At 34.5% G+C, this 26682-nt stretch overlaps 1 protein-coding gene across 1 annotated transcript in view; it reads right to left on the minus strand.

The window, feature by feature from the left end:
- Nucleotides 1-26682, minus strand: part of CSMD3 (CUB and Sushi multiple domains 3) — a 552597-nt gene that overhangs the window by 212642 nt on the left and 313273 nt on the right. Inside the window, 7 exon segments of the mRNA XM_030444571.1 lie at nt 1132-1248; nt 7808-7996; nt 10458-10645; nt 16831-16910; nt 16913-16971; nt 21484-21678; nt 25931-26257. Coding sequence (XP_030300431.1) covers nt 1132-1248; nt 7808-7996; nt 10458-10645; nt 16831-16910; nt 16913-16971; nt 21484-21678; nt 25931-26257 — 1155 coding nt within the window.

Consider the following 26682-nt stretch of genomic DNA (forward strand, 5'->3'; position numbering starts at 1 on the left):
ACCTGCCTCCCTTCTTCTCCTGTTCATTTTTTCTACTGTATTCTTTCTGGTGCCACAGATGCAATTTTCCTTCTTGTGTTCATATCACCTCACCCTATTTATAGTCAATTTAGCTACCTCTAATTCTCTTAACCCTATGTTCTCATGCTTCTCTAGTTCTTTTCCTAGAGTACTATGCAATCACACCCATATTTAAAATTTAAAAGTTTGACTCATCACCTATAATCAAGTTCCACAACCTTTCACATGAAAGCTATTACACAGTTATTTCAAGGAACTTTTGCTGCCCAGAAATCCCAAATTCCATTTCTGTCTTAAGCATTTCCTTACTGTTCCTGCATGTCTTGCATTTCTGTGAAATAATTCTTACTCAGGTCTTTTTGCAGATAAAACTTAAAACCCATTTTGCATTTTATCTTGAAATCTGCCTCCAACAAATAATCATCCTTTTCTTAAAAGTCTCCTATACCTTAGATTCTGTGGTAAGTCATTATGTAATTCCTTCTTACCTCTACAAATGTTTTCTTATTGAGTTCAATCATTTGCTATTTTTCCCCTCTACATTTATTTCTAAACTGCATTATATATTCAATCTATAAATTCATATTACACTGTCATTTATATGCTGTCATTCTGAGAATGTGTTTTGGTAAGCTGAAATAGTATCTTTTCTTCAAAATAATAGGACTTTTCTTTCTGACATTTCCTTGTCAACAGCTATTTATAACGTAAAACTTAGCATGATGAGCAACCTTTTAAACAACTCCTCTCTCATTAACTTAATTCTCTTTTATGCCAAAATATCGATAACATTTTTCACTTAAATCTTCACTTCAGATTCTTCTGTTGATACCATCTAAATATCAGCTACCTTCCAGCTAATCTAAGCTAAAGCATTTCTTCATCAGCACAGAGAAAGCATTCATTCTCTTTAACCTGCACATATCAATGTGTACACATTAAACTATCTGTTACTTGGACTAGAAACTTAGAGACTTTCTTTTCTATGAAAATCATTAACCTAGGAATTACTACCAAAAAAAAAAAAAAAAAAAAAGTCTACATATGTAGCACAAAGTACTGGACTTACTTATTTTTTTTAAATAAGTAGAAAAATTGAAAATTATTTACCTTTTCCATGGGTAACATCAACAGTCCATGTACAATTCAGCGAATTTGGATAGAGATCAGGATAACCAGGGGATAAAATTGTTCCACTAGGTCCTCTAACATCTCCACCACATAAAGCTAGGAATACAAAGAAAGTAATACAAAAAATATTTAATACAGAACTTACAAGTGAGAAAAAATGTAATAAAGCATTCTTTAAAAACTTCTGGCTTCAAAATGACTTAAAAATAGTTGTTGAAATGATTTACCACTTCCTTATACAACTACAGTCCATTTTTACACACTATAAAATTAATATAATCAATTATTAATTAATATGTATTTTAATAGGTACTAAGAAAAATGAAAAGCAAGTTTCCCTAGCTGCTTTGTCATATTTGATTCAGACTCTGAAATCAACAGAAAGATCAAGAAGAACAGTATCCCTTTTGTAGTAAGGTAGGGCTTGAGGGTTATACTGTGTAGAGTGAATCTTCTCACTGAAGAACTACTGACTAAAAATACTATTGCAGAGAAACATAACATTCTTTTCTGTATCTAATTATTTTATATGCATCTGTATCAATAATGCAAATGATAACAACTGCCAATAAAAGAACACATTTTTCTATAGTATTAATAGCAACTTTGTAAAAGTAATCAGTAATTGAGCAATATAAAACTTAAATTATAGCTTGGATTAATTCAAAATACAAAAACTAAATCAGTACAACAATGACAAATAAATCTTCAAAATTCATCATTACATTTTAATGGTGAATTTTCCACTGCAGAGCCTTTGAAATATTAAATTAACTAAGTAATTTTTAGTAATGAAGTGGCCTGTATAGAATTATCTTTCAACAATAACAATGATTAAAACTCAGTACTAAGAAAGGTTAGTACACCATGGCTCTCTGAATATATATTACCTCAGAAGGGCACACCTTACAAAAAAATAGTAGTTCTACCTTTTTCTAGGTAGTTTAAAGAAATCTATTCTTTTTTTTCATATCTTAATTTATATGCATTACTCAAATTATTTTGTAGAAATGACCCAACTTCATCATTGTAGCCAAAGGGGAATAACTTCCCAGCATACTAATTTTCCCCCTCACTTCACTGATGAAGGGACAGTGAAGATAACCAATGTCCACTTATTACCTGATCTTGTTATATTTAAACATTAGTAAATGGATTCAGGTCTATGGCAGCATGTTATTAGAGCTTCTGATGGTCACTACCTGCTTTGTCCATGCCTCAGGTCAGCCTTATTAAATGAGATAATGCAATCAGTTTTTAAGCATGAGAAGCTTTTTTTTTTTTCCCCATAAGCATGGGAAACAGTCCAAACAAAAATGCATTTTACAGTGGGTGTTTGAAAAATTTTTCAGGAACACAAACAGTGACAGAAGATCTATGGCATGCCATCAGGTATTCCGTGTAACTCCATGAAAGCAAGCAGATGGCAAAAAAAGGCATTTAGGGACCACCTTTTTACAAAACAAAGCCAAGCTGACAGATGTGAAAGATAAAATGTTCACTGGTCCTGATATGATGGCCAACAGCCCAAGCATATAGCATCACTAAAAGTATCTGACTCTTTTCCAGAGTGCAAAAGAAAACAGAAGCACATGAAAATAAAAACAGCAAAAACTTAAACTCCAAGCATTTTTCCAGATTCTACAATGAACCTTTATTTCAGGTCATCTCATTACAGAGAGATGGAGGGTAGAAGAACCAATTATAGAAGGAATACTTAGGAAAATACCTGAAGCCCTATCTTCATGTTTTAGTGTGGAAAATGGAATACTGTACTACTAACACACTAATTAACAATTTCTTTCTTATGCAAGCTAAGAAGTTGAATCAAGAGTTATCTTTTTCCCTAACATACAAAAATAAATCTCTATTTTTTTCAAAAAGAGAAAATACACTTAAGAACAGGAATCTTCAGAAAAAAACCCCTCTTTAAAGAAAGGTCAGATTGATGCAAGTATTTATAAATGAAACTATTTTAAAAGGTAGTAGCAAGACAAAACAGCATCTATCATTCATTATTATCCTTCTTGTAATGAGGGGCACCAAGTATTCCAGGTGCAGCATCATAAGGGCTGAGTACAGGGAGGCAATCACTTCCCCAGTCCTGATGGCCACATTATTTCTGATACAGGCCAGGATGTAGCCAGCTCTGGGCAACTTCCCAGCCACTCTTCCCCAACCTTGTAGTTTTTTATGGGGTTTTTGTGATCCAATAGCAGAATCCAACATTTGGCCTTGTTAAACCTCATAAAATTTGCTTCATCCCATTGATTCAGCCAGTCCACATTCCCTCTCAGAGACTTCCTACCTTTAAGCAGATCAATATGTCCACTTGTTTTAGTGCCATCCACAATCTTACTAATAATGGTTAGCTCTGCAAATTGTTTCAAGCATTGTCATGAATGAATGATAACATGATAGTTAAGAATCACAGAATGAAAATAAGACAAGCCTATTAATATATAGATGTTTGTATAAATCTAAATACAACTATATATGCACGCAAAAATACACCAAAGGCTCCATTATGTTCATTTACATAATGAACCCTACCAACTAAAAATCTAATTCTACAGTAATTTTCCTCTACTGTGTAGTTTGATAACAAAAGAAAAATGTAGTTAAAAATTACTGAAACATTGAATTAGGATCTTATATACTGCGCTATAAAGACCAATAAGCTTCAGCGTGTCTTTCCTAATTACAGAAGATGTGATGCATCTTAAAATGGGATGCAGCCAAGCAGTAGTAAGTAAGTAACAATATAGACATCAAATTATTATAACCAGCTTCTGGAATGAAATCTTGGACTTGAGTTATGTTATACAATCGACTTGAGAGAAACTAGTGTAGCCTAGATTACTCAGATAAAAAACCTGTGGCTTTACCTTCTTATTTAATCTAAACCAGACTGTTACATGCAATCCATTACTAATTCTGGCATCCACCTACCACATGGTTTTTGTAACAGTTGCACTTTAATAGAAGTATTGGTGTTAGTTTAGATGATTCCTCAAAAATGACACAACACCTATGCCATGTTTCCTGGAATATGTTCCTTGTAGGACTTCACAACTCAAATTTGCCAATTCAATTCAATATCTAGGTTTTTTCAATATAAACATTAAACATTTTCCATCTTGCTCAGATGTTTTATTCTTATTTGTTTTTTTTTAAGAAAATGAAGAAAATTTATCAAGTGGAATGACAGTAAGTATTTTTAATTCTAATAATTAATAAGGATTGTGTATTAACATTTGATTTCATGCTATGATGAAGGGAATAAAAAGCACTTTTACCCTCTTAATTAGCTATCTTTAAGATTATTTTTCCTGTCATTTGTAATGGGACTAATAAAACACTTCATAGTTTGGGTAGAAGAGGTTTTCTCACATATTTTTAAAGATTTGAAGCAAAATTCTATTACAATATTCATGTAGTATATTGTGAGAAAAAACATTTTCCTACATGTTAAGCTCTGGAATTAGACTGCAGTCTAGAAATTCAGGGCTGTCCAGCCAATTATATGTGGATGTTGGATAAGAGTGGTGTAAACGCAATGCAAGTCATATTTTCTAAGCAAAGCCCAAAACCATCTTTTTGATCTGTCTAAAGTATGACTGTTTTCTGAAGGTCTCTTCATATTCTTATTTTGAAGACAATGGTTGCTATTTATTATTTTACTAGGTAATGTGTGCCATTTTTATGGTAAATAGGCCAAATCGCATCTTCAGATGAACAATTTCAAAACAAATAAATAAAAAAATGTATATAGTAATGGCAATCATTTTTCTCTGATCTATGTGGATGAAAATGTTGTTTACCCATGAACTGTAAACTCTACAAGGGAGAAAAAATTGGAAGTCTAAGCCTCGAGGCCTTGATCAGCACACCTCTTTTGGAAAACAAACAAATAAACACAAGTATTTTTCTAACACAGCTATCCAGATTTTGATCACACTTAACAATACCAAAGTACTTTTAACAATATCTTCCTGCAGGCCTACAGATTAATTTCTTGAAAAGATACTGATAGTTTGATAAAGCTCATAGTTTTTCAATTTTATTTTTTGGAGAAGCCTTAATTTTATGGTTGTATAATTTATTTTAACATGATATAATTGCTGTCTTAAAAACTGTAAAAGAATTCAAAATGTATGGCTTTGATTCTGTTCCACGATTCAGAAGATGCTTTCCTTAAATATTTATTTTTGAAGAGCTGGAATAGGTTCTGCTGTCCTCAAAGGTCAGAGAGCTCTAAATGTTTTTTTCAAAAATATCTCGTCATATTTCTGTATATAAAAAACTCTGTTTGCATATGTACACCCTGTCTGTGTACGTATGTGCACTGTGGAATGCTGTGGGTACCTTATCTATGTAGATTCATACAAAAATCAAAACTGAGAAAATTACCTGTGAAATCCCTCATATGCATCAATTATAAAAAATATACTAAATTATATAGCTTGTCATAATCACACCCTCAGGCCAGTGTTTGGGGAAAGCAGCAGTTTGCTTGACCATTTTTAAACCACCATTCTCAGTATTGTAGAAATGATCTTGTACATAATGAAGACCCTTAGCTTTTTTTTGATGCTTATCTGTGTAACATCCAAACAACTAATGAAAAAATTAGTTTACACCCCTTCAAAGAAAAGAATATCTGTTAACACATCTTCTTGTTTGAAGAAGAACTTGTTCTAAATGTAAATTTTCTTCCTTTTCCACATCCTTCTCATAGACAATACTTACACTCACAATCTGTCTTGATCTGTCTGGACAATTATAGTGGTCTGTCTGCATGTCATTACATTATGTAAGCATCAAAAAGAGATGTAATTATCAAAAAGAAGAATCAAAATATTCCTCAGAAACTTCAGAGTAACATATTAAATGAGCAGGAACAGTGACCATTGTGTTTATTAGTGGCAAGAGAAATACAAGCCTATACTTGCAGTTTATCCAAACAACAGCCCATTTAGCAAATGCCTTTTTTTCCCTGCGGGTTCAAGGACTCTGGATCCTATTTAAAAACACTCTGCCAGAGAAGAAATTCAGCAGTGAAATTAAAATTAGTTCAACCATGAACTGATTAAATTTACTAGAATAAATGTACTCAGTCCTGCCTTAAGAACATATTTATTCAATGGACAATTACCACTTAGCAATGTGCTCTGGAGACAAAAAAAAAAATATCTCATTTACTTAATGAATTGCATGCTAGTTCAGCATGTTGAAGAAGGAATTTAACACAATATGTAAGTTTATTACAGAGCAGAACACAGTGTTCACAGAGTGTGTATAATACTGTTTGTCTTAGGTGGTTATCATCTAGTGCCTGTCACTATGAAAATATATCTCACATTCATGGCCTATTCAAAAAATGTAGTTCCATTGACTGTGGGTACCCTGCAATTCTTCATTCCAAGAACTCACTGAGAAGCAGAATCGTTTAGGTAATGGACTTGATGAACTACAAAGTACCATTTTGCAGGAAAGTGATTACCTATGCCTCTTTCTACCACCACAGATTTTGAGTATCATCGTATACTGACATGTTCTATGTATCAAAATTGAAAACCAAAACCATTTACTAACTACATAAGCTGGAAGCTAAGAAAAATTCTACCATGTTTAAAAGAAAGAAACATTGAAAATTAATTAATTTTCAGATGGCAGATCACATATGATTGAGCAAACTTTTTCATTCTTATTCACTAAAATCCAGCTTTCTCTTTCTGAGTGTCCTGAGACATTAAGACTGTTTTAGGAAAATATACTACCATGCATTATGTAGCTTATAAAAATTCTGTACATTTCTTTTGAATTTGACTCCAGAAGTAGGTAAATATTCCTAATACCATTTTTATCATCAGAAAATCGAGACTCACGCTCAAAAGAAAAAAAATATTTCAGAACAAAAACATCTCAAATACACAACCTTCTTGATATTAATTATAACTTTTGTCATCCTTACTAGGAAAACAGATTAAAATGCATAATTCAGATAACAAGAGAGGAATGAAACTATGAGATAAATTTTCAAGCAGATTTGTTCAGTGATACAATAGAGACTCCAAAATGTTTGACACTTAACTTGATACCATTTTTGCCTGGCTTAACAATCATATGCTCAGTCATTAGGTATGATGTGGTCCTAATCAGTTCTTCCACTGATTGAAGAGGGTTAAGTTCTCTTAACAAGGCAGGAGCACACTGATTAACTTCCAACAGGAGAAAATGCAGGTTTTGAGTCAGATATAAATAAACCATATCTCATGTTTCACAGAATCACATAATTTTCAGGGTTGGAAAAGACCTCTCTAAGAGCACATAGGTGTCCATTAGATGGACACTCAAACACAAAGATTTGTATTGTGTAATAAGTGTTTTACAAGCAGATACGCTTTAACCGTACATGCCCTGAGCCAAGTGTCAATCAGTTACCTCACAGTAACATATACTCAGAAAGACATCTTCAGTGATCTGTTGATTTAATTCTATTATTAAATATCTCAGTGCACAGAGATATGTAACTCTTTTAATTGTTCTTTTCTTAATAAGAGGAGGTTTTTCAAGCTCCAACATTTAACTCATTTTGACTTATAATAGTTCGGCAAAATGTACGTATTTTAAGGTATCCGTTAATTCTTACCATCACAAGTTGGGAGTGGGTGACTCCACCAGTGATTTTTTTCACATAGCAAAGGCTCCTCATGACTCAGTCTATAACCTGGATCACAACTAAATGAGACAGTGGAACCTATGGAGAAGTCATGTCCATAGCGGCGTCCATGCACTGGTATGCCAGGATCCAAGCAAGAGTAGGTATTAACAGTTACACCTATGTGTATGTAAAGGAAAAAAAAAACATATGGACATTTTAATTAACCTAAGTAATTCAATGGGGGATAAAGGCTTCATTATTACCTATTTTCAGTTACTTATACTTGGACTTCTCTGCGCTACCATCATAAGATGCCATAGGTAATGAATTGCATCCTGCCACTGTTGCAGAGAAACGCATCACGGATTTACAGGATATTTAGTTTAATCCTGTCTCAGTAACATTCAATGACTTTGTCCCTGATGCTGATATTTAAAAGCTTTGTTATCCTAGCTAAAACAGCTGTTGGGTTTTTTTGTATTTATACTTGAAATATTTATGTAGCTCAATAATTTACACAACTAATTCTCATACCTCAGATTGCTTGATATGTGAGATACTGAGAAGAAGATGAATGGCAGAAAAAGGAGTATAGATAAATTGACTTCATACAGAGAATTCTAATCTGTGCTAAAAAATTAAACCTTTTGGATGCTTTCCAGTGAGATGTTTAACTTCATTATAAAATAATCAGGAAAAAACAACAAAAAAAATCTAGAAATATTACTCAAGCTAGTAAATGAAGAAAAAGTATTCAATGTAAAAATTTTTGAGTGTTATTCCTCTTATTTCTACACAAAAGCCATAAAATATCCATTCTTACAAAAAAAAAAAAAGATTCAGTGTGGAAAGAAATATCATAGAAAAAAAGAACATACAAAAGACCTCAGCTTTTAATAAGGTTATTGAAAAAAGAAATGCTAAAGAGAGGACCATCTATTATTGCTATTATTATTTTCCATAAAACAGAAATTAGAATTGTGTTGTATTTGATAATGAAGAACCAGTAAGAATTTAACAAAAATAAAATGAAGACTAGATTTTTCTACATAAACAGAGAATAGTAGGAAGAAAAAAAAAAAAAATAAAACCAACCTACTGAAAATGGCTTAATTTATATAGTAGGACTAAAAACGTGATTTTTTTCTGTTATCTGATAGTATAAATTTAACTTCTATTATTCACTAGTGTAAAAAGACCTGTGGAGTGGGGTTACATTTTAGAATAAATTCATTTTACAATTAAGTTGAAAAATTAATTTCTAATGGAATTTCAGATTTCCTTTCCAATTTTATTTAACTGAAACAGTTTGATATAAAGATATTTGTAGTAAGTGCAGCTTTTTTACTGTTCATATTCTCAGCATAATTTCTACCATTTAACATTATTCATTTAGTGAATCATTCTAAGAACTTAATGGTCTGTGCTGGCAATATAAATCTAACTTTCCTGATGCATAAGGATAATCATAACCATCCTTCAGACTTCAGAATGGATGAGAACTTGACAAAATCATCACTTCTTCACAATGTAGAGGATGATACAAATGGCAGTATGCAGGTGGAGGCTAGGACAGTAAAAGATTTTGAAATTAATTTTTTTTTTTTTTTTTTGTGTGTGATAAACAGCCAGAACTTGACTGTGATTCTCTAGAGTTATCTAGTAAAGCCACCTTCACATACATTGTATTTAATATCACAGAATCTAGAACGTCATGTTGGAAGGGTTCTCAAGGATATCTGGTCCAACCCTTCTAATAATATTGTTTATATGATCAGTCTCAGCACCCTGCCAAGCTGATCCATATTGTTAGTGTTCAGAAAAAGTGAAAATGGCCAAAAATAATGCAGAGAAATTAAGAAGTCTGAAAAATGCTTGATGGTCATTCCAAAAAAGTAGGAGTATGAAACAGAAATGGATAGAAAACAAGGCTCTTGTGACCTTTTTACTTTTCAAATTGGACAGCGGTTACAGAAAAATATTATTTCACATGAAAATATGACTTACTACAACAAAAGATATATTTAGAAACACAAAAAGCAAACAATATGATAACATATCAATTGAGATAAATTTTGGAGTTTAGATACAAACACACTGCAGTGTAGTTTATATGATTATAATAAAGGAAAAGAATACTTCTGTATGTCAGAACAAATCCCATATGTAGGTTTTCAGTTCCATAAAAATCTATAATCAAGCAATATCAAAGCTTGATCTTCAACTCATGAAACTGCATTTTCTCAGTACAGCTGCAGGTATATCAACTACGACATTAATTCAGTTATTTCCTTATATTTTCATAATCTTCCTGTTCTTATGCTGTTTTACAAACAAAAATATTTTGTATAATAGTATACAAATAACAAGACATAAAAGAAACACTGAGAAGGCATTTGCTTCCCATTCCTGTCTTCCACTTCTTAAAGTACAGCAATGCTTACTTCTTAAGCCATACAGCAATGACACTAAACTTAAAGGGAAAATACTAGTCATCTGTTTGTAGTTTAACATCATAAAGTCTTTACAAGTTTGAATAGTAACAGAAATTTACCATAGATGACACTTTTATATATACATATACAATTATAATAAGCACTCACGGGGAAACCAAATAATACATATCAGAATGACTTACTTTCATAGTGAATCTTGAATCCATTGTTAGAACGGCTGTTGTCAGTGGTAAAGAGAAGATAAATGAAATTACTACTGCTAAATAGGAATTGTGGGACCTGTGTACCATTATAAGATCCCAAAAGTGGAGATAATAAATTCGGTCCATCATGAACTTCCAAAACATCATAATTGAGTTCTGTCTGAAATCTGGAATTGAGGAAACACACAGAAGCACAAATATAAGATGCAGTTAAAAAAATTCAATAAACCAATTGAAAGTAAGCCATATTTTAAAACTGTGGTCCTTTCCTGATAACTTTATTTTTTGTTTCTCCACATATCTATTTTACAACGTCAATATTGTATTATTACTCCTTATAATAATACAATAATCAAATGTCAGGCTAGTGCCTTAGTAAGACGAGAAATAAATTTAACTCCCTTGAGCTGGTTTATGTTGCAGGAAACAAATACTAGAAACATAGTTTGTCAGCAAAGATTAATATTACTTGTATATACTATTTTATGGCACATAATTATTATTCTTTTGGGGGGGGGGAAGGGAGATTATATAGAGGACACGTTGATGCATTCTTTTGATATATCCATTTGATTTGGCTCATATATCATAAAGGTACTTTATCTGATAAAAGAATCATACACTGAGTGTCTACCTTTAAAAACATCCCTAAGTAAGAACAAAATTACGTAAGTCTGCACTGAGACTTCAACAGCTTTTTGCCATTTGAAGCTCAGTCTAACAGAGTCACGGAAATTGTGCAAAAAAAAAAAAAATTAAAAATCCTATTTAGAAAGGTCTGTAGCACAACATGCCTGTTTGCACGTGTCCTTTCTCTGTCAAGGAAAAGCTGGGTTTGTCAGCTTGTATCACCTTGCTTGCTTTAGACAGCATAAGCAGTCCCAAGGATCTGGTATTTTAAGAGTGGTTTCTCTCTTTCTTACTGCAACAGACATTACAGCAATCATACTGCTTTAGTGGACTCTCTGATGGATTACTGAAAAACTCAGAATTAAAAATAAACAATAACCAGCAGGATCCTACAAATAACCCTTCAGATATTCATAATTCTCTCTCTGATTCACTTAGATGCCTAAATTGGTTTTGTGAAATCCATTCAAGAAACTGCATGACTAATGCCAGTATACTGAGGAACTCTATTTATAAAGTATTTATGTCCCATGAGGCTGAGCCTAGAAATCTAAAGGAGATAGTGAAAGTCATGAAGCCAGATTAAACATCCAAAACATGTATTTTCTTTTATCCATGTCCCAATCCTATGAAATAATAGAGAAAAGAGCAGAAATAAAGTAATAGGTAGTTATGAAAATGAAAGCCTAGAAGCAGAAGAGCTGAGGTTTTTTTTTCCTTATTCCCACATGAACTCATGATTAGATTTTCTTAAAAAGCTACCAGGCTATAACTTGCTTTTTTGAGTACTTGTTTTTCCCACCAATGCATACAAAACAGAAGCAAGCTTGGAAACAGATCATTTAGTCTTGCTCTGCTTTCTTAGTTCCTTTATCAAAAGAACACGAGACAGCATGTATAAAAAAAAGGTATTGACCTCATAAATAGAAAGTCACTAGGAGGCCAGTCAAGATATAATGAAATTAGCTTGAGTTTCCAAGGACATAACAGAAATGCTCTCATAACTACTTCTTGCTCAAAGACTATATAACATGCCACAAACAGCATGAAAAAAAAACAAAGGAGATTAAAAAAATGAGTAAAAAAATGAGTAAGCACCCCAGAGAAAAAAAATAAAGACAGTTCTTTATTGAGGTGAGATGAGATGGAAGAAATTTGAAGGGGAGGGATACTTACAATGTCTTTGTTTGGTTGTTTGGCTCAGAACAGTGATCAATTTAAATTTAATTTATAAGGGTGATGTTTATATAATTTTTCCTTTAATGTCTTCCCTCTTGATGCTCAACTTATCTGACGTATTTACATATCACCTTGTTTTTCCGTGGTGTAAGAAAAAAGTTGGGATTTATAGAAAACTGAATAAAGATACTTTGGTCTCTTAAGACTACTCCAGTGTTCTTTACTACTTAAGTAGTCGCTACTTTTAAACTAAACTGAATCGCTTGTTATTTGAGGTCTATTGCCTGGGAGGACTCCAAGAACTAATTAAAACAGACAGGAATGAAACAAACTTTAACACAGGAGATGACACACACTTTTTAGTATTATCTTCAGATATAAAGCTGCTTTAATATTTACATCATGCATCTTGGTTTCTAAGAGACACCCTATCAAATCTGCTCACTTCAGGGTATGAGCAGAATATCCTGATTCACAGTGTATATTCATTAGTCAAACGTGACTAGTACTGCAATCAGTAGTTTGCTGATTAACATCCCTAGCATTTAAATACTCGTAATTAGGCTTCATGATAAACAGTTCATAACAATGAAGAACGGTGCTTGTATTTCTTACTTCTACCATTTCAGTTCAGAGTAAAAAAATGATTTCTAACAAAAGTCCACCAAATTACCTATCATGGCTACGCCTGTACAACAGAATTAAATTCTTCAAAGTACCCATGCATGATCATTAAAAAAAAATCTGAAAAAGTTAGTATGAAATGTCTGAAAGCAGTATTATTCATCACCTCTTTCTTTTCACCAGTGTCTCTGGCTCTATGGCACAGGAAAACTAGCATGCAATCATAGAATGCAGAACCTTGCACACATGCAATGTCATAAGAGAGAAGCCATAAGAACATAGGAGATTAACAGAAAATAAACTACTGTGCAAATGATAAACTGACATAACACTGAGGTGTCACTCTGCAGGAAACGTGTATTAGTAAGAACTGCTCTCTTACTCCTAGAAAATCCAAAAAGAAATGATGTAAAGATTCTAGACATGTACTCTACATGTAGTTTTACACTGAGAAATCAAAAATCTTCTGAATAACTAACACATATTGTGGAAGTCTTAGTATTATCACCAAGAAAGATTTTCTAGAAAAAGCACTTCTCTTTGTTTTTCAGGACAAAGGTAAAATGTGAAAAGCTGCTCAAAATATGAGGATATGGAAAAGTCATTTGGTTATAGATTTAAAAGTGTGTATTGCAACAAAATCAACCTTCTATCTTAAGAAAGTCCAACTGAAGATTTGCAAGCGGTAGAGCAAAGAGATACAGAATAATATGAGTCTTATAAAGAAGTTAATTTACTAAGGCATCAGAATGTAAATTTAAATTTTGTGACAAATAAAAACATATAAAATATCTAACATTAGAAGCTTACAAAATATTTTCATTCAGTTCACTATAAAGATATATTTCATTCTTTGGTTTATAACTATTTCTACAGGTATATACAGTAGTGTGTGTGTATATATAACGTAATAATTTTATGCTATGATCATTAAATTAGATATGTAAGTGTATTTGTGTGAGCATGTATAGGGGTATTTTTACATGTACTCCTGCACAGATACATGTAGGCATGCACACACCAATATGTAAGTAAAGCTTCTCTGGACTGTTTCACTGTAGCACTATGTGTATCAATCCAATTTATGGCAAGTGACAAGAGTGTCCATATCATCAGCAAGGGAAAAAGAAGTTTCATAATGTCACAATGAGATTAGGCTAAAAAAAGGATAGAAGCTCTCTCTCTGCAATCTGAAGAGAACATGGCTTACTGTTATTAGTCTTCTCTACAAGAGTAATAGAGGTTGTGCAATTTTATGACAAGCCATTAATGCATTACAAACAAAAGTGCACACGTCAGAGTTAATGAAACTCAGCTGAAAAGGAGAGAAATTTTGCTAAGAAAAGATGGTAATTTTCATACCCTGCTTAAAGGATACTTTTGAGTTGTATGTCTTTTCTTCTAAGTTGAGTGTGACCAGGATTAGTCAAACTATGCTGCATAAATGGAAACTGAAAAGTAGAATCTTAGAATCATAGAATCATCAAGGCCTTCAAGATCATTAAATCCAAATGTCAGTCCTACACCACTAAAACCACTCAACCATCTGCTGAAGCACCACATCTACCGGGTTTCTAAACACCTCCAGAGACGGCAACTCCACCACCTCCCTGGGCAGCCTGCTCCAATGCTTCACTACTCTTTCAGTGAAGAAATGTTTCCTAATATCCAATATGAACCTCCCCTGGTACAACTTGAACCATTTCCTCTTGTCCTATCACTAGTCACTAGGGAGAAGAGGCCCACACCTGCCTCACTACAACCTCCATTCAGGTAGCTGTAGAGAGCAATAAGGTCTCCCCTCAGCCTCCTCTTCTCCAGGCTGAACAGCCCCAGCTCCTTCAGCCTCTTCTCATAAGAGCTGTTATTCAGATCCCTAATCAGCCTCATTGCCCTTCTCTGCACCCTCCCCAGCACCCAAATGCCCTTCCTATACTGTGATGTCCAAAACTGCACACACTACCTGAGATGCAGCCTCATCAAGGCTGAGAATAGGGGTAAGATCACATCTCTGGTCCTGCTGGTCACATTATTCCTGATATGGGCTAGGAAGCTGTTGGCTTTCTTGGCCACCCAGCTCATGTTCAGCTGGATGTCAGTCAGCACCTCCAGGTCTGGGCAGTTCTCCAGCCACTTCTCCCCAAGCCTGCAGTATGACTGGGGTTGTTGTGGCTGAAGTCAGGATCTGACATTTGGCTTTGCTGAAACTCATACAATCAGCTTCAGCCCATTGATCAAGTCTATCTAGATTCCTTTTCAAAGCCTCCCTACCCCGAGGCAGATCAACACTTCCACCCAGTTTAGTGCTGTCTGCAAACTTCCTGAGGATGCACTCTATCCTTTCAGCCATATCAACAATGAAGAGGTCAAAAAGAAGCAGCCCCAGCAATGAGCCCTGGGGATCACACTCAGGATCAGCCACCAGTGGGATTTAACTCCATTTAACACAACTCTTTGGACCTGACCATCTAATTAGTTTTTTATCCAAGAAAACGTATTTGCATCCAAGCCATGAGCAGCCAGCCTCTCATGGAGAATGCTGTGGGAAACTGTGCCAAAGATCTTGATGACATCTGCAGCCCTTCCCTAATCCAGTAAGCGGGTCACCCTGTCATAGCAGGACATCAGGTTGGTCAAACAGGATCTACAGTTTATGAACTCATGCTGACTGGGCCTGATCACCTGGTTGGCCTGCATGTACCCCATAATGGTACTCAGGACAATCTGCTCTATCAGCTTCCCTGTTACCAAAGTCAGACTAACAGGCCTGTAATTTCCTGTATGGAAAATTACCTAAGAGGTTATATACAGGGTTACGTTGGCTCATTTCCAAATCTGCTGGGTATGTCTCCAGCCCTCCAAGACTGCTGGAAAAATGATGGAAAGGAGTTGTGAGTGGTGAGTCTCCCCTGCCACTCTTTCAGCACTACTTGGGTGCATCCCATCCAGGCCCATAGATCTGTACACAGCTACATGGTGCAGCAGAACCATCTCCTCCTGGACGGTGGGGGGTGCAATTCTGCTCCCAGTCCCTACCTCCCAGCTCAGGGAGTTGGATTCCCTCTATATAACTAGTCCTGTACCAAAGACGGGAAATAAGTCATTTATTTATCTATGCAATTACTTGCATAATATTTGTGCACTATAACTTTTGATCATCAAAGACCCTTTTTTGCCTGGATTCATCATCTTACTATTAATATTTACAATAATAAATAATCTAAAAACATCCTTTAAAATATGTAGAACATGTAGTACTTTTTAAATTACATTTTCTGTTTTGAGTTCTTTTGTAAAAAGCTTAAAATGAAATGCCCACATCATACTGCCCTAAGAAATTTAAAGTGTTCAGCGCTTTTCATCCCCAGAATCAGGAAGTAACAAGCAGTAATGCAAGAAAAGTGGAATGCTGCAGTGATTTGCGGAAACCACAATTACATTCTGAGAGCAAGCAGTCCTTTTACAAAAATAGCATCAGCTGATTTGATAATTAAATATTCACGGTGGATAAAAACATGAATGCCTTTTCATAAACTGATGCAGACTTTTGGAGCTGAAGATTTCATGGATCTGAGAAGAAAAAAGTACTTTATAAGTATAGTTCATCAGAGCAACACAGTTAAGAGCAGATGAAGCATGTTAATCTTTATAAGAAGACAAAAATTTTAACTCGCCCAGACAGACCTAAATACATGGAAGAGGCAGGAATCTCTAAACATTTTTAGTGCTACATATAGAAATTACACTGAAGGTAAGTTTTGTGCTCTGAAGGCATTAAGGTTTATGGGACACCCTACCATGAATAATACCATTGCTTGATTTTTGAGACAATGCAAATTTACTGTTACATCAGAACTAAGAAATTCCTGCCTCTAGGTAAAAACCTGAAAATATTAAATAAGAAAACATTAGCCAACACCTTTCAAATGTAATTTTGATGGAGTGTCCTGGCTCAGCTTCTATCACCCACTCACAATTCAAGGAATCTTTATAATACCCCCGGCCAGCCCTGGAGAGAGGATTACTCCACTGGGAGATGAAAAATGCCCACCACATGGAGCTAAAAATGAAACAAACATAAAGTTATAATGACAGACTTACTCTATGTAATCCACAATTATTAGTTTCAGTATAGGATATATAAATATAAGCAAATTTTTTAAAAAATTAAAAAAAAACTGTCAGGAAGAAGCAACAAGACTTTGAAATTGAAAGATTTCAAGGGCTTCAGAGTAAAATGGAGGACAACTGAATCAAAACCTTAGGAAAGTAAAATAAGCTGTTTAATAAATTCTGACCAAAGCTTTTTATACTGAATTCCTACAGGTACAATCTATGTTTCTATAATACAGGACATGCAATACAAAATAGTGTTTAAAAAGTGTTTATCACTTCTGTTTTTTATTATGAGCAGCAAAATTTTGAAAAACCTGTAGTAGTTTTGGTTGAGTATCAAGATATAAACTAATGAACTGTAATTTTAACTGTGACATCCATCCACTGACAGACTCCATATATTTTTCTTGTCGTGGTGGCAGTTCAAATTCCTCACTCATGAAAAAGACATACTACTCTTATAAGATGAATTAGGTTTTTAAGCATTTAGGAAATATATACTAAATGCTGTAATAAATACATCTGCATCCAGAATTACTAGAAATAATATGTAGTTTTTCTCTAACAGGGAGTAAATGCAAGCTAGGAAAACAGTATTTAAAAATAATTAGTAGACTTTCATAAGAGTTTACACATGTAAAGCTTTATTTAGCATACCCAATTATAATTTAGAACCTGTGAAATGTAAGCTAGATGATATTCACTTTCTGTAACAAATATAGTTTCTGTGATGGTTAAATACATTTATTTTGCTCTCTTCAACACATATTCAATCTAAAGATCATGAATCATGATGCGTTTCTCTGATCTTAATTTTTCTGCTGTACAGAGGTATTCTGTATTTTTAAAGTATATAAAAGCCCATATTTTCCTACTGTATAGGACAAAAGGGGTTTCTAAAAGATATATACACATAAAGCTATATATAAAGTACAGAATTCAATATGTTGCAAAAATTTCTAAATATGCAGATTTACACTTTTTTTTCCTCACTTATTATTAAAATAGTGTTTCCTAACTTTTACCCTTAAGTCCCTTTTCATAACACCTTAAGCACACAGTACTTTAAACATGTATTTACCTCAGCAACCAGGTTAACTACAGCATTCCTTATCCCTACATTTTATTGCATATAACCACTTATCCATTTTCATAATTCATATAGAGCCTATAAAATACAAAATATAACAACAGGAGGAATACCAGATGGCCTTACTCAGAGCCAGTATACTCAGAATATACCATATATAGTGGTACTCACAAAGATTTACAGGAAATTGTTAAAAATTATTTTTAGAATATTAAAAAGTAACTCTTTTACAAAAATGCTCTTATGAAGATTATAAGTAAAAATAACACCCACTATAAGATTGCCTAAATTTAGAGTAATTTCTTGTTGCATTTCACATCTGAAAATAATAGAATTTTGCTGCTGTTTGTAATTTGTGTTTTTCAAAAGAAAGTATTTCTTACCCTTCCTCTGATTATGGTTCTTCCTGGTGCCTGCAGTGCAAGATTATTAGAATTTTTTATTTGACTTTCACCATCACATGTTGATTTCCTAGGCCCAGGAGTCCTTCCCTTCAAGATAACTGGGTGACTGTGCTTATCTTGGAAGAGCCTTATTTTTTCAGAAAAATAAAACTCCAGGGTCATTTTTCCAAAGTATTATTTCCTTGACCCTTTTTCCACATAATTTTCAGCCCCTGCTCTTTCTTCCAAATTCTATTTGATGATTGCCTGGCAGATTCATATTCACTGTCAGTGTGTTAAACACAAAATGCTAGAAATATAATCTAACTAGAGGTTGTAATCAAACAGAATCAATTTTTTAAACACAGGTGTATACCAAATACTAAAAACCCTATCTTAGCCTTACCTAAAAATTTTAACAAAGTCATTTCTATTTACTCCTTTACATAGTAAGCTGCAGGAGTTGAGGCACAAATTTCTGTAATTCGGTTATGAAGAGAGCTTTGAGGATGACAGACTAATCAATAAATATCTGGTAGATTCAAACTTTTAAACCCTTTTTTCAAGAGCTTATAACCCATGCTACAGAACAGCAGGATATTAAGCATTACAGGAGTCAGGCAGGAAGACCAAGGTTACAGCTGCAGCATCAGTAAAACAGCATAACATTCAAGACATTATGGAAAAATCCTCCATGTAACCCTCACACAGGAAAGGATGAAAGGAATGAGGACCAGAATATCAAATGCAAAAGCATCAGGAACAGCAAAAGCAGGGTTGCTCTGACAGAGATGAGGAGCCAGGAGCCAAGGATGAAATCACACACACACGCATAGAGGCACGGTGCCTTCACAGAGAGAGCAGCATCCACCTCCACCTGAGCAAGGTCAACAGGACTGGATTCATTACAGAAAAAAAGTCTGGTGACAATAAAGTGACCACTAGATAAACACAATTTGAAGAGTTAGGTCTGAGGTAAAAATAGGAAGTTCCATGAGCATGCTGAGATTAGCACAGAATAGGGCTGGAGACCAGCACCACTTTAGCATTGCTGGGGAAGGGACTGACAGCCCCAGGTAGAACTGAAATGGGATCCTGGGCTATGGGTAGGGCTGGGAGGAAGGCACAGAACAAGCAGTCTTTCTGCAGTGGAAAGTCAACTGCACAGAAGTCACATGCAGTGTCTCCTAGTCAGTATGTGGAGTTCATGCCTCCACTTGATATATAAGAAAAAGAAAACATGAGGTGTGTGCTGGGTCAACAAATTTCACCTTATATGAAATAACTAGGTGTTACAGGCAAGTGTGAACTCACATCTATAAAAATTCTGAACCTCTCAAAGGACCAAATTACATTATTATTAAGTATTGTAATTTCTCTTCAAATTATATCTTAAATTTTAAAAAATATATCTAAATATATATATCTACATATATCTATATATCTGATAAATACTTCTAATTCAAAGTATATCTTCCATTTTGTCTCAGACTAGCTAAGGATCAGGACATGATTGTAAAAATATTAATATTAATTTAAGTTTTTTACTTTTTAAGTTTTCTAGCACAGAAAATGCAACCTAGCATTTTACTAGCAGGGTTATAGAGATCAATGATCCCTATAATAGAGCCTCTTATATATTCTAATCTTGTCTAGGGAAAGATATCCAACTTGTCTATCCAATTCTTGTCTACGATATAGTTAGTCAACTAATATCTATGAAACAATAATAATTTATCACAGAAAATAAACTGGATGCAAAGTGTATTATAGACAGTCACATTCGTATATGAAAATAAAGCAGATTTTATTATGAAGACAGTTACATCCTGAAAATAAGAGCTTTTGTTTAAAATGAAAAGTAACAAATTATAATTCAGAGAATATATAGTTATTTGTAGTTATTTATTAAATTAGGTGAAGAGATCTAAAAATACAGATAATTAATGAAGCATAGATTACATTTACATCTATTAGTATAAACAAGTCCCAGGAAATACACATAATGCTGTTTTTTAGAGCTTGTAATGTACAGAAACATTCAATTTTTAAAAGTAGTAAAATCAATTGTTAAAAGAATCTTCCCCAGCCTAGATGCCACTGTGGTTAAAAGAAACATAAGCACTGCAACAGATAGCTAAAGCTGCTCACACATTTTTAAAAACCACAGCTGAAGAACTGGAGATCAACATATTCATTCTAATCTAATGTACCAGCAAATGTAGCTGAGAACTCAAATGATTTTCAGTTGTTCATTTGTCTGAAGTAGGAAGGCAATAGCTGTGTTTTGAAGAAAATCTTCTATATGAAACTGCACGAAAATAATTCTAAAAAATAATAAAAAACCTTGAGTGACAAATTGAGCAAAGGACTTTCAACATTTTCTTCCTTACTATTTCTTTCTCCTCAGTACTAACAAGACCAGTTGTGATAGTGATTGGACTGGAGTTCAAAAATGCAGAGATGAGTATCACGATGTACTGCTAGCACTGAACCTCACTGCTTTAAACAGCTTCCCAAATTGGACAAATACATGCTTTATAAAGAAGAATAAAAAAAATGCAGGAGTCATCTTTCAAAGATAAAATGTCTTTGGGAAACTATAGTTCCACCAGTGCTAAAAGAAAGCTATCTGCAAGTATGAACAGTGTAAAAAAAACCTATCCTCATTCCAGTCCTAATACGTTTCTTAGATGAGCCTTTATTTTTACTGAGGTTATATAGCATTGCTCACATTCACTGATGTTTATGACAATCTCTTCTGTGTTTTTTTTTTTTTATGTCCTTGTAAAAGTTATTTAAAAACTCACTCCTGTAGACAGGTTTATAATAAAAGCTCAGGGCTCACTAGACTCCTTTATTAAGGACTAGGTTTCACAGGAGTTTTGTGCTATCCATTTGCAAAAATCTGAACTTTATTTGGTGACAACTTAGAAGAAATTGTATCAAGTTCACCTGAATCAGAAAAAAACATTATACATACCTCCACATTTAGGAATAGGTCCACTCCACATTACTTTTCCATCCATTAGCATGCATGTAATTGTTTCAGTTCCTTGTGTTTTAATAAATCCTTCCTCACATATAACAGAAATCGAGCTCCCCAGCTGGAAGTTGTCACCAAAGCGCCGAGCATTGATAGGCACTCCAGGATCAGGGCACTCATTATGTCCAAATGCTTTTCAAAATAAAAAAAAAAAAAGGGGGGGAGGGAAAAATAGAATAGTGTTATAACTCTTGCAAGTAAGATGACATTTTTAGAATTTTATTCTTCTAGCAAGAACAAACTAATTACATTAAGAAATAGAAACAAAAACTTGAGAAACTGCAGATAATTTATATTAGTACAAAACATTGCTTAAAATACTATAAAGTTCTACCAGTAAGAATCTCAGTTTGGAGAGTTAGGCAATGGTAAATCTAAGCAATGTCTAAGTTGTTCTGTTCAACATCCCATACTATCTAATGCCACAATGGGACAGAAGCATCCATCAGAGCAGGGCAAGCATATAACTTCAGTCATCTTTTGTATTTTGAATTCACTGTCACAACCATTTGAGATATGCTGATCTCAGAGTGCCTTATAAAAAAAAGGTGATGTAGGTGAAAGAAAGAGAACCTGAAAATTTAAGCTACTATTTAAGACAGTCTATGTCTTTAACTACAGAATACATCTTACAATGGAGAATAAACAAGTTCATTTTCCTACCAGAAGTGGGAAAAGTCATATTGTTGGCAACCGTCAGTTTAAATTATATACATTAATTAGATATAATATTTTGATGTTGTCCTGGTTTGGGCCATCCTGTAATTTTGCTTTCTGCTAAGTTTCTTGTAAGTAGCTGCACTTGCTGAAATTAACAGCAAGTTTCTCAGACAGTGTGTGCTTCTAGGACTGATAACACTCTAGGTTTATAGTTACCGCTAGAGATTGGTGTGCAGAGCCAAGGCCACTGCTCAGCTCTGAGGAACATCTTATGCTCTGGAAGGAGAAAGGAAGTAAAGGGGTCACATTTGCAACCCTCCCGTAGGGAGGAACAGACAAGATAAATGACCGAAGTTGACCAAACAGAGTATGCCATCCCATGCATGTCATACTCAGTGTAAATCTGTGGGATCACGAGGGTCAAACACCTTCCTGCTTCCCCTTCTTCACCTGTCCCTGTTTGCTTCAGCATCCTGGGAGGATTCCATCCATTTGTCTGCCTGTGGTCCTGATCCATGCCAGCCCATATCTGTGTGTTCCTGCCTTCAGCTCCCGACTGCTGCCGACCCCAGGAGTCCAGCCTGGACTTTCCCAGGGCTGCCCTGCAGCCCCAGTGGTGACGTGAGAGTTATTGGGGGAGAGTATTTTTCAATACTTTGCCCACAGCTGTCACTTTTAGTGAAGGGACTGATTGTCTGCTTTTCTTACTAGCTGCAGATGACACAGAGAGAGATTTTCAATATTCTTATCTGTGAATGTAGATAAATGTTGACTCCAGCTATAGCTATAGCTTGCCTGTGGATGACACCAGTTTATTAAGGATGCAGAATCAGATCATTGCTCTATATTTCACTTTAGAAACAGACTTGTGGCTGCTCCTGCTGCTTCTGTGGAAGGGATTGTATTGTACAGGATGGCTATGGGAGGCAGGAGGGTGGAAAACAACCCTTTCCAACAATAGCAGCCTTTTGTACTTTTGTACTTTACTTTTATAGCCTAGCCAGGTAGCAGTTACACTACTTGATGACTAAAATTCCATCTGCCTGTACTTAAAAGCTTCATGGCAGAGCTGTAATGTTATACACAAGCCTTAAAATAAAAAGAAAGAACACAGGTATATCCTTAATATTTTACCCATCATCAGTAAGTCAAGAAACCATGGCCAAGTTCTTTACGAAATATTACATGTAAAGAGATCCATTTTTCCTAGCATTTATACTCATCAGCTATCATTCTTATATTTTAAGTAGATTCTGGAAAAAAGCCAGGCAGCATAATCATAGCACAGGGTGACTGTGAAGTACTTTCAGTTCTGATATTGACTCAGGATGTTAAATTGTGCATTTTTCATCAAAATATTTGAAGGAGAGGAACTGCAGAGACAGGAAGACAGGAATGAAGATGTTCATAACTCATCTAAGTCTGCTCTGAAAAGGTCCTTGGAAATAGGGCCAAAAATGAGTGGTCAACTCACATGATTAATTGTTCTGGTAGTCTGCCCTACAAAGACTTTTAGCTGTTAAGTCTAGCAGTGGAGTCAAATGTGGAAAACGGAGTAACTGGCAAAAATAGCAAATCTAAACTTTTTTAAAAATATTTGTCCAGTTCTTGAAGCAGGCAAAAAAGAGACTGTTAGCTCTGAAATATGTAAGCAGGAATGTTAGCAGAAAATGGGTATTTTTAACTATTTTGAGGTTTACAAAAGCCAGGACAGAGTGAAAATCATATTAATACTTTTTTACTGTCTCTCTTGGCTCTAAACTATTTATTGTGGAAAGATTACTCCTGTAATTTATCAGACTGCAGCTGTCTGCTGAAAAGATCTGACGTGTTTTCTGAAGTTGTTTTGCTTTTATAAGTATATTTTAACTACAGACTTTAACACACACATCCATTCTAGCTGGAACAGACCCAAAAAAAAAAAAAGAAATGCAAATGTGTTAAACTGCTCAAATACAGAAAAAAATTCTTTGAAATAAATCTTTTCAGAATTAGTGGGTGTTCTTATGCAAGTGGAAAAACTACTTTTGCTTTGTTACTTCTTTATAAAAATTAAAATTGTACAATTTGGTACTCTCAGTGCATACTTGAAGTGACTGTTAATTGAGAGATATCGTAGTAAGACTACCACACGTCCAAGGAAGTCCACAAATTTTTTAAATTACCATAATGTATTCTGACTAATATATTTATATGGCACTCAAATATTAAAACCTGAAGTCACAACAGTGTGTGATGAATTCTCGTGTTTCCAAATAAACACTAACTATAAGGATTACTCCATACTAATTACCTGTATCTTTCATTTTTACTATAAACTGTACTTCAAATGGCCTATATCTAGTTTTAGTTCTGCAAAATAGGATGACTTTAGAATATCCATTTCTACACAGGCCTCATCTTTATTGAAGAAGACTGACAATTTATTTTATTTGTTGGGTTTTTTTAATCTCTGGATTTAGGCTCGATATCACTAAGCACACTCCAGTGAAACCTTAAAGTAGTAAGCAGAATTCATAAATCTTAACAGGACATGAAACAGAACAAAAACAGAGCAGATGTTACAATTAATGTTAAGGAACATAGATTCACTGTCTCATTTCCATTTTAACTGATTTTGTATTTCCCTAATATTGAATAACAGCAGACTTTCCAATATTTACATTGCTAAAAAACCTAGAGAAAGCTCATAGTTTACCATGATGACCAGTAACTACAGGAACTAATAAAAAGATACCACATTTTCTTCATGCTTACATTCTACAGTTGTGAGAAATGACCCAGGGATGAAGTATCTTCCATATGAGACTGAGAGCTAAAACCTAAGACATTATCAAAATAAGAATGTTTACACACTACTCTGTTGTCAGTTTATCTCTTTCCTATCCAGCCAGCAAAGTTCATGATAAGCGAACTATTAAGAAATACTTCTCTGAAATAGTGACAGCCTAAAACAAAACAGAGGGGAAAGAAAAAGGTGGAGAGGTGAACTATGAAGAGAGCCAGAGGGGAATTTAGTCCTTGCAATAGTATGAAAATAATATTAATTATTAACATTTCTCAGAGAAAAATGTGGACTCTGGGTCTTTCAATTTCCAATCTCACTTAATCTCACTTCCTTCCTGGTTTAATTAATACTTCTTGTTTTATTCAAAGTAAAAGATCTTTGACAATATAGACCATGGCCAAACATGTAATACATTCTTCTGAGGAAGGGAGATGTGGATATACAGCTCTCTTCCAAATCATGCACTTGAAGATTCACATTCATCCCAGCTGAACCTCTGGCATTACCATACTCTTAGGTGGCAGGGAGAAAGACAGGTTACTCATGACATCAGATTTTTGGAATTATCAAAATAACCATCATCTTTTGCCTGTTTATTCTACCTGTTGACATGGAAAATTCTGCTACCTCTGTTGTCAGAATGGAAAAGAAGAAAAAAAAAAATCTAAATGAGTGAGATAGAAAAGGTCTGGGTGGGGGATCTGATAAGCCCCCTAACAGCTACTCTGTTATCCCTACCATCCTCTAGTAGAAGGCCTGATATTTCAGGCATTTCCTTCTGTTTTCCTTCCAGATCCCCATAGCAAACAGCTTGGCTAAGCCAAGTTCTCACTTCACTGCTGGGCAGTGTCAACATTTATACATACTTCTGGGTATATCCTAAACTATATGTTGAAAAAAAATACATACACATAAATAAAAATTCCCATTACTCACTGTTGTAACTGATGTTAAATCCACGTCCTGACATTGAGTGGTCAGCTTGAAATTCCAGGCGCAAAATATGACCATTACTGGTAAGATGGGAAGGAACTTCAGCACCAGTAAATGTTCCTATTATGGGGGAATCTGGAGAGTCACCATCTTTAACTGCAAGGAAGTCAAACTGAGATTCCAAGTCAAAGTCATTAAAAGACAGATGGATTCGGCTTCCGGGGTCTGAAATTATTGTCCAGATACAGTTTAAATTATTCCCATATCCCTCTGGATAATCAGGTGAAAGAACTGTTCCCATTGGTGCAGTAAAATTGGAAAGGCAAGGAACTGACAACAAAGAGAGAAATAAATTAGATAACAGAATAAAACATCTCGATAATAATTACAGTAAGTTTTTGTAAGAGATTCTTTAACTTGCTGATTACCTTAATTAAATAATTCAGTATTTGTTATCATCTGTGAAGCCAGAAAGAAGGTGTTGTTTTTTTAAATCTTCTTTTTCCCTTCCCCTGAATAAAACTACCTCCCAGGCAGAGCCCCAAGGTAATAAAGAACATTCTTCTTGCACTGGAAGCCCATGGCAGTCTTTACAGTTTACCCATGTTCAACAACTCTGGATCACTTGGCACCACTTATTTTTCTCCTTTAGGCATCTGTCTAGATCAGCAGACCTCTCACTGAGCACATTAAAGAGGCAGAAAGTCAATAGTGCCCTTATCATTTGTTGTTCACATAGAAGCTCAAGCAATTAA

This window comes from Calypte anna, chromosome 2, assembly GCF_003957555.1.
Source record: "Calypte anna isolate BGI_N300 chromosome 2, bCalAnn1_v1.p, whole genome shotgun sequence".
Lineage (NCBI taxonomy): Eukaryota > Metazoa > Chordata > Aves > Apodiformes > Trochilidae > Calypte > Calypte anna.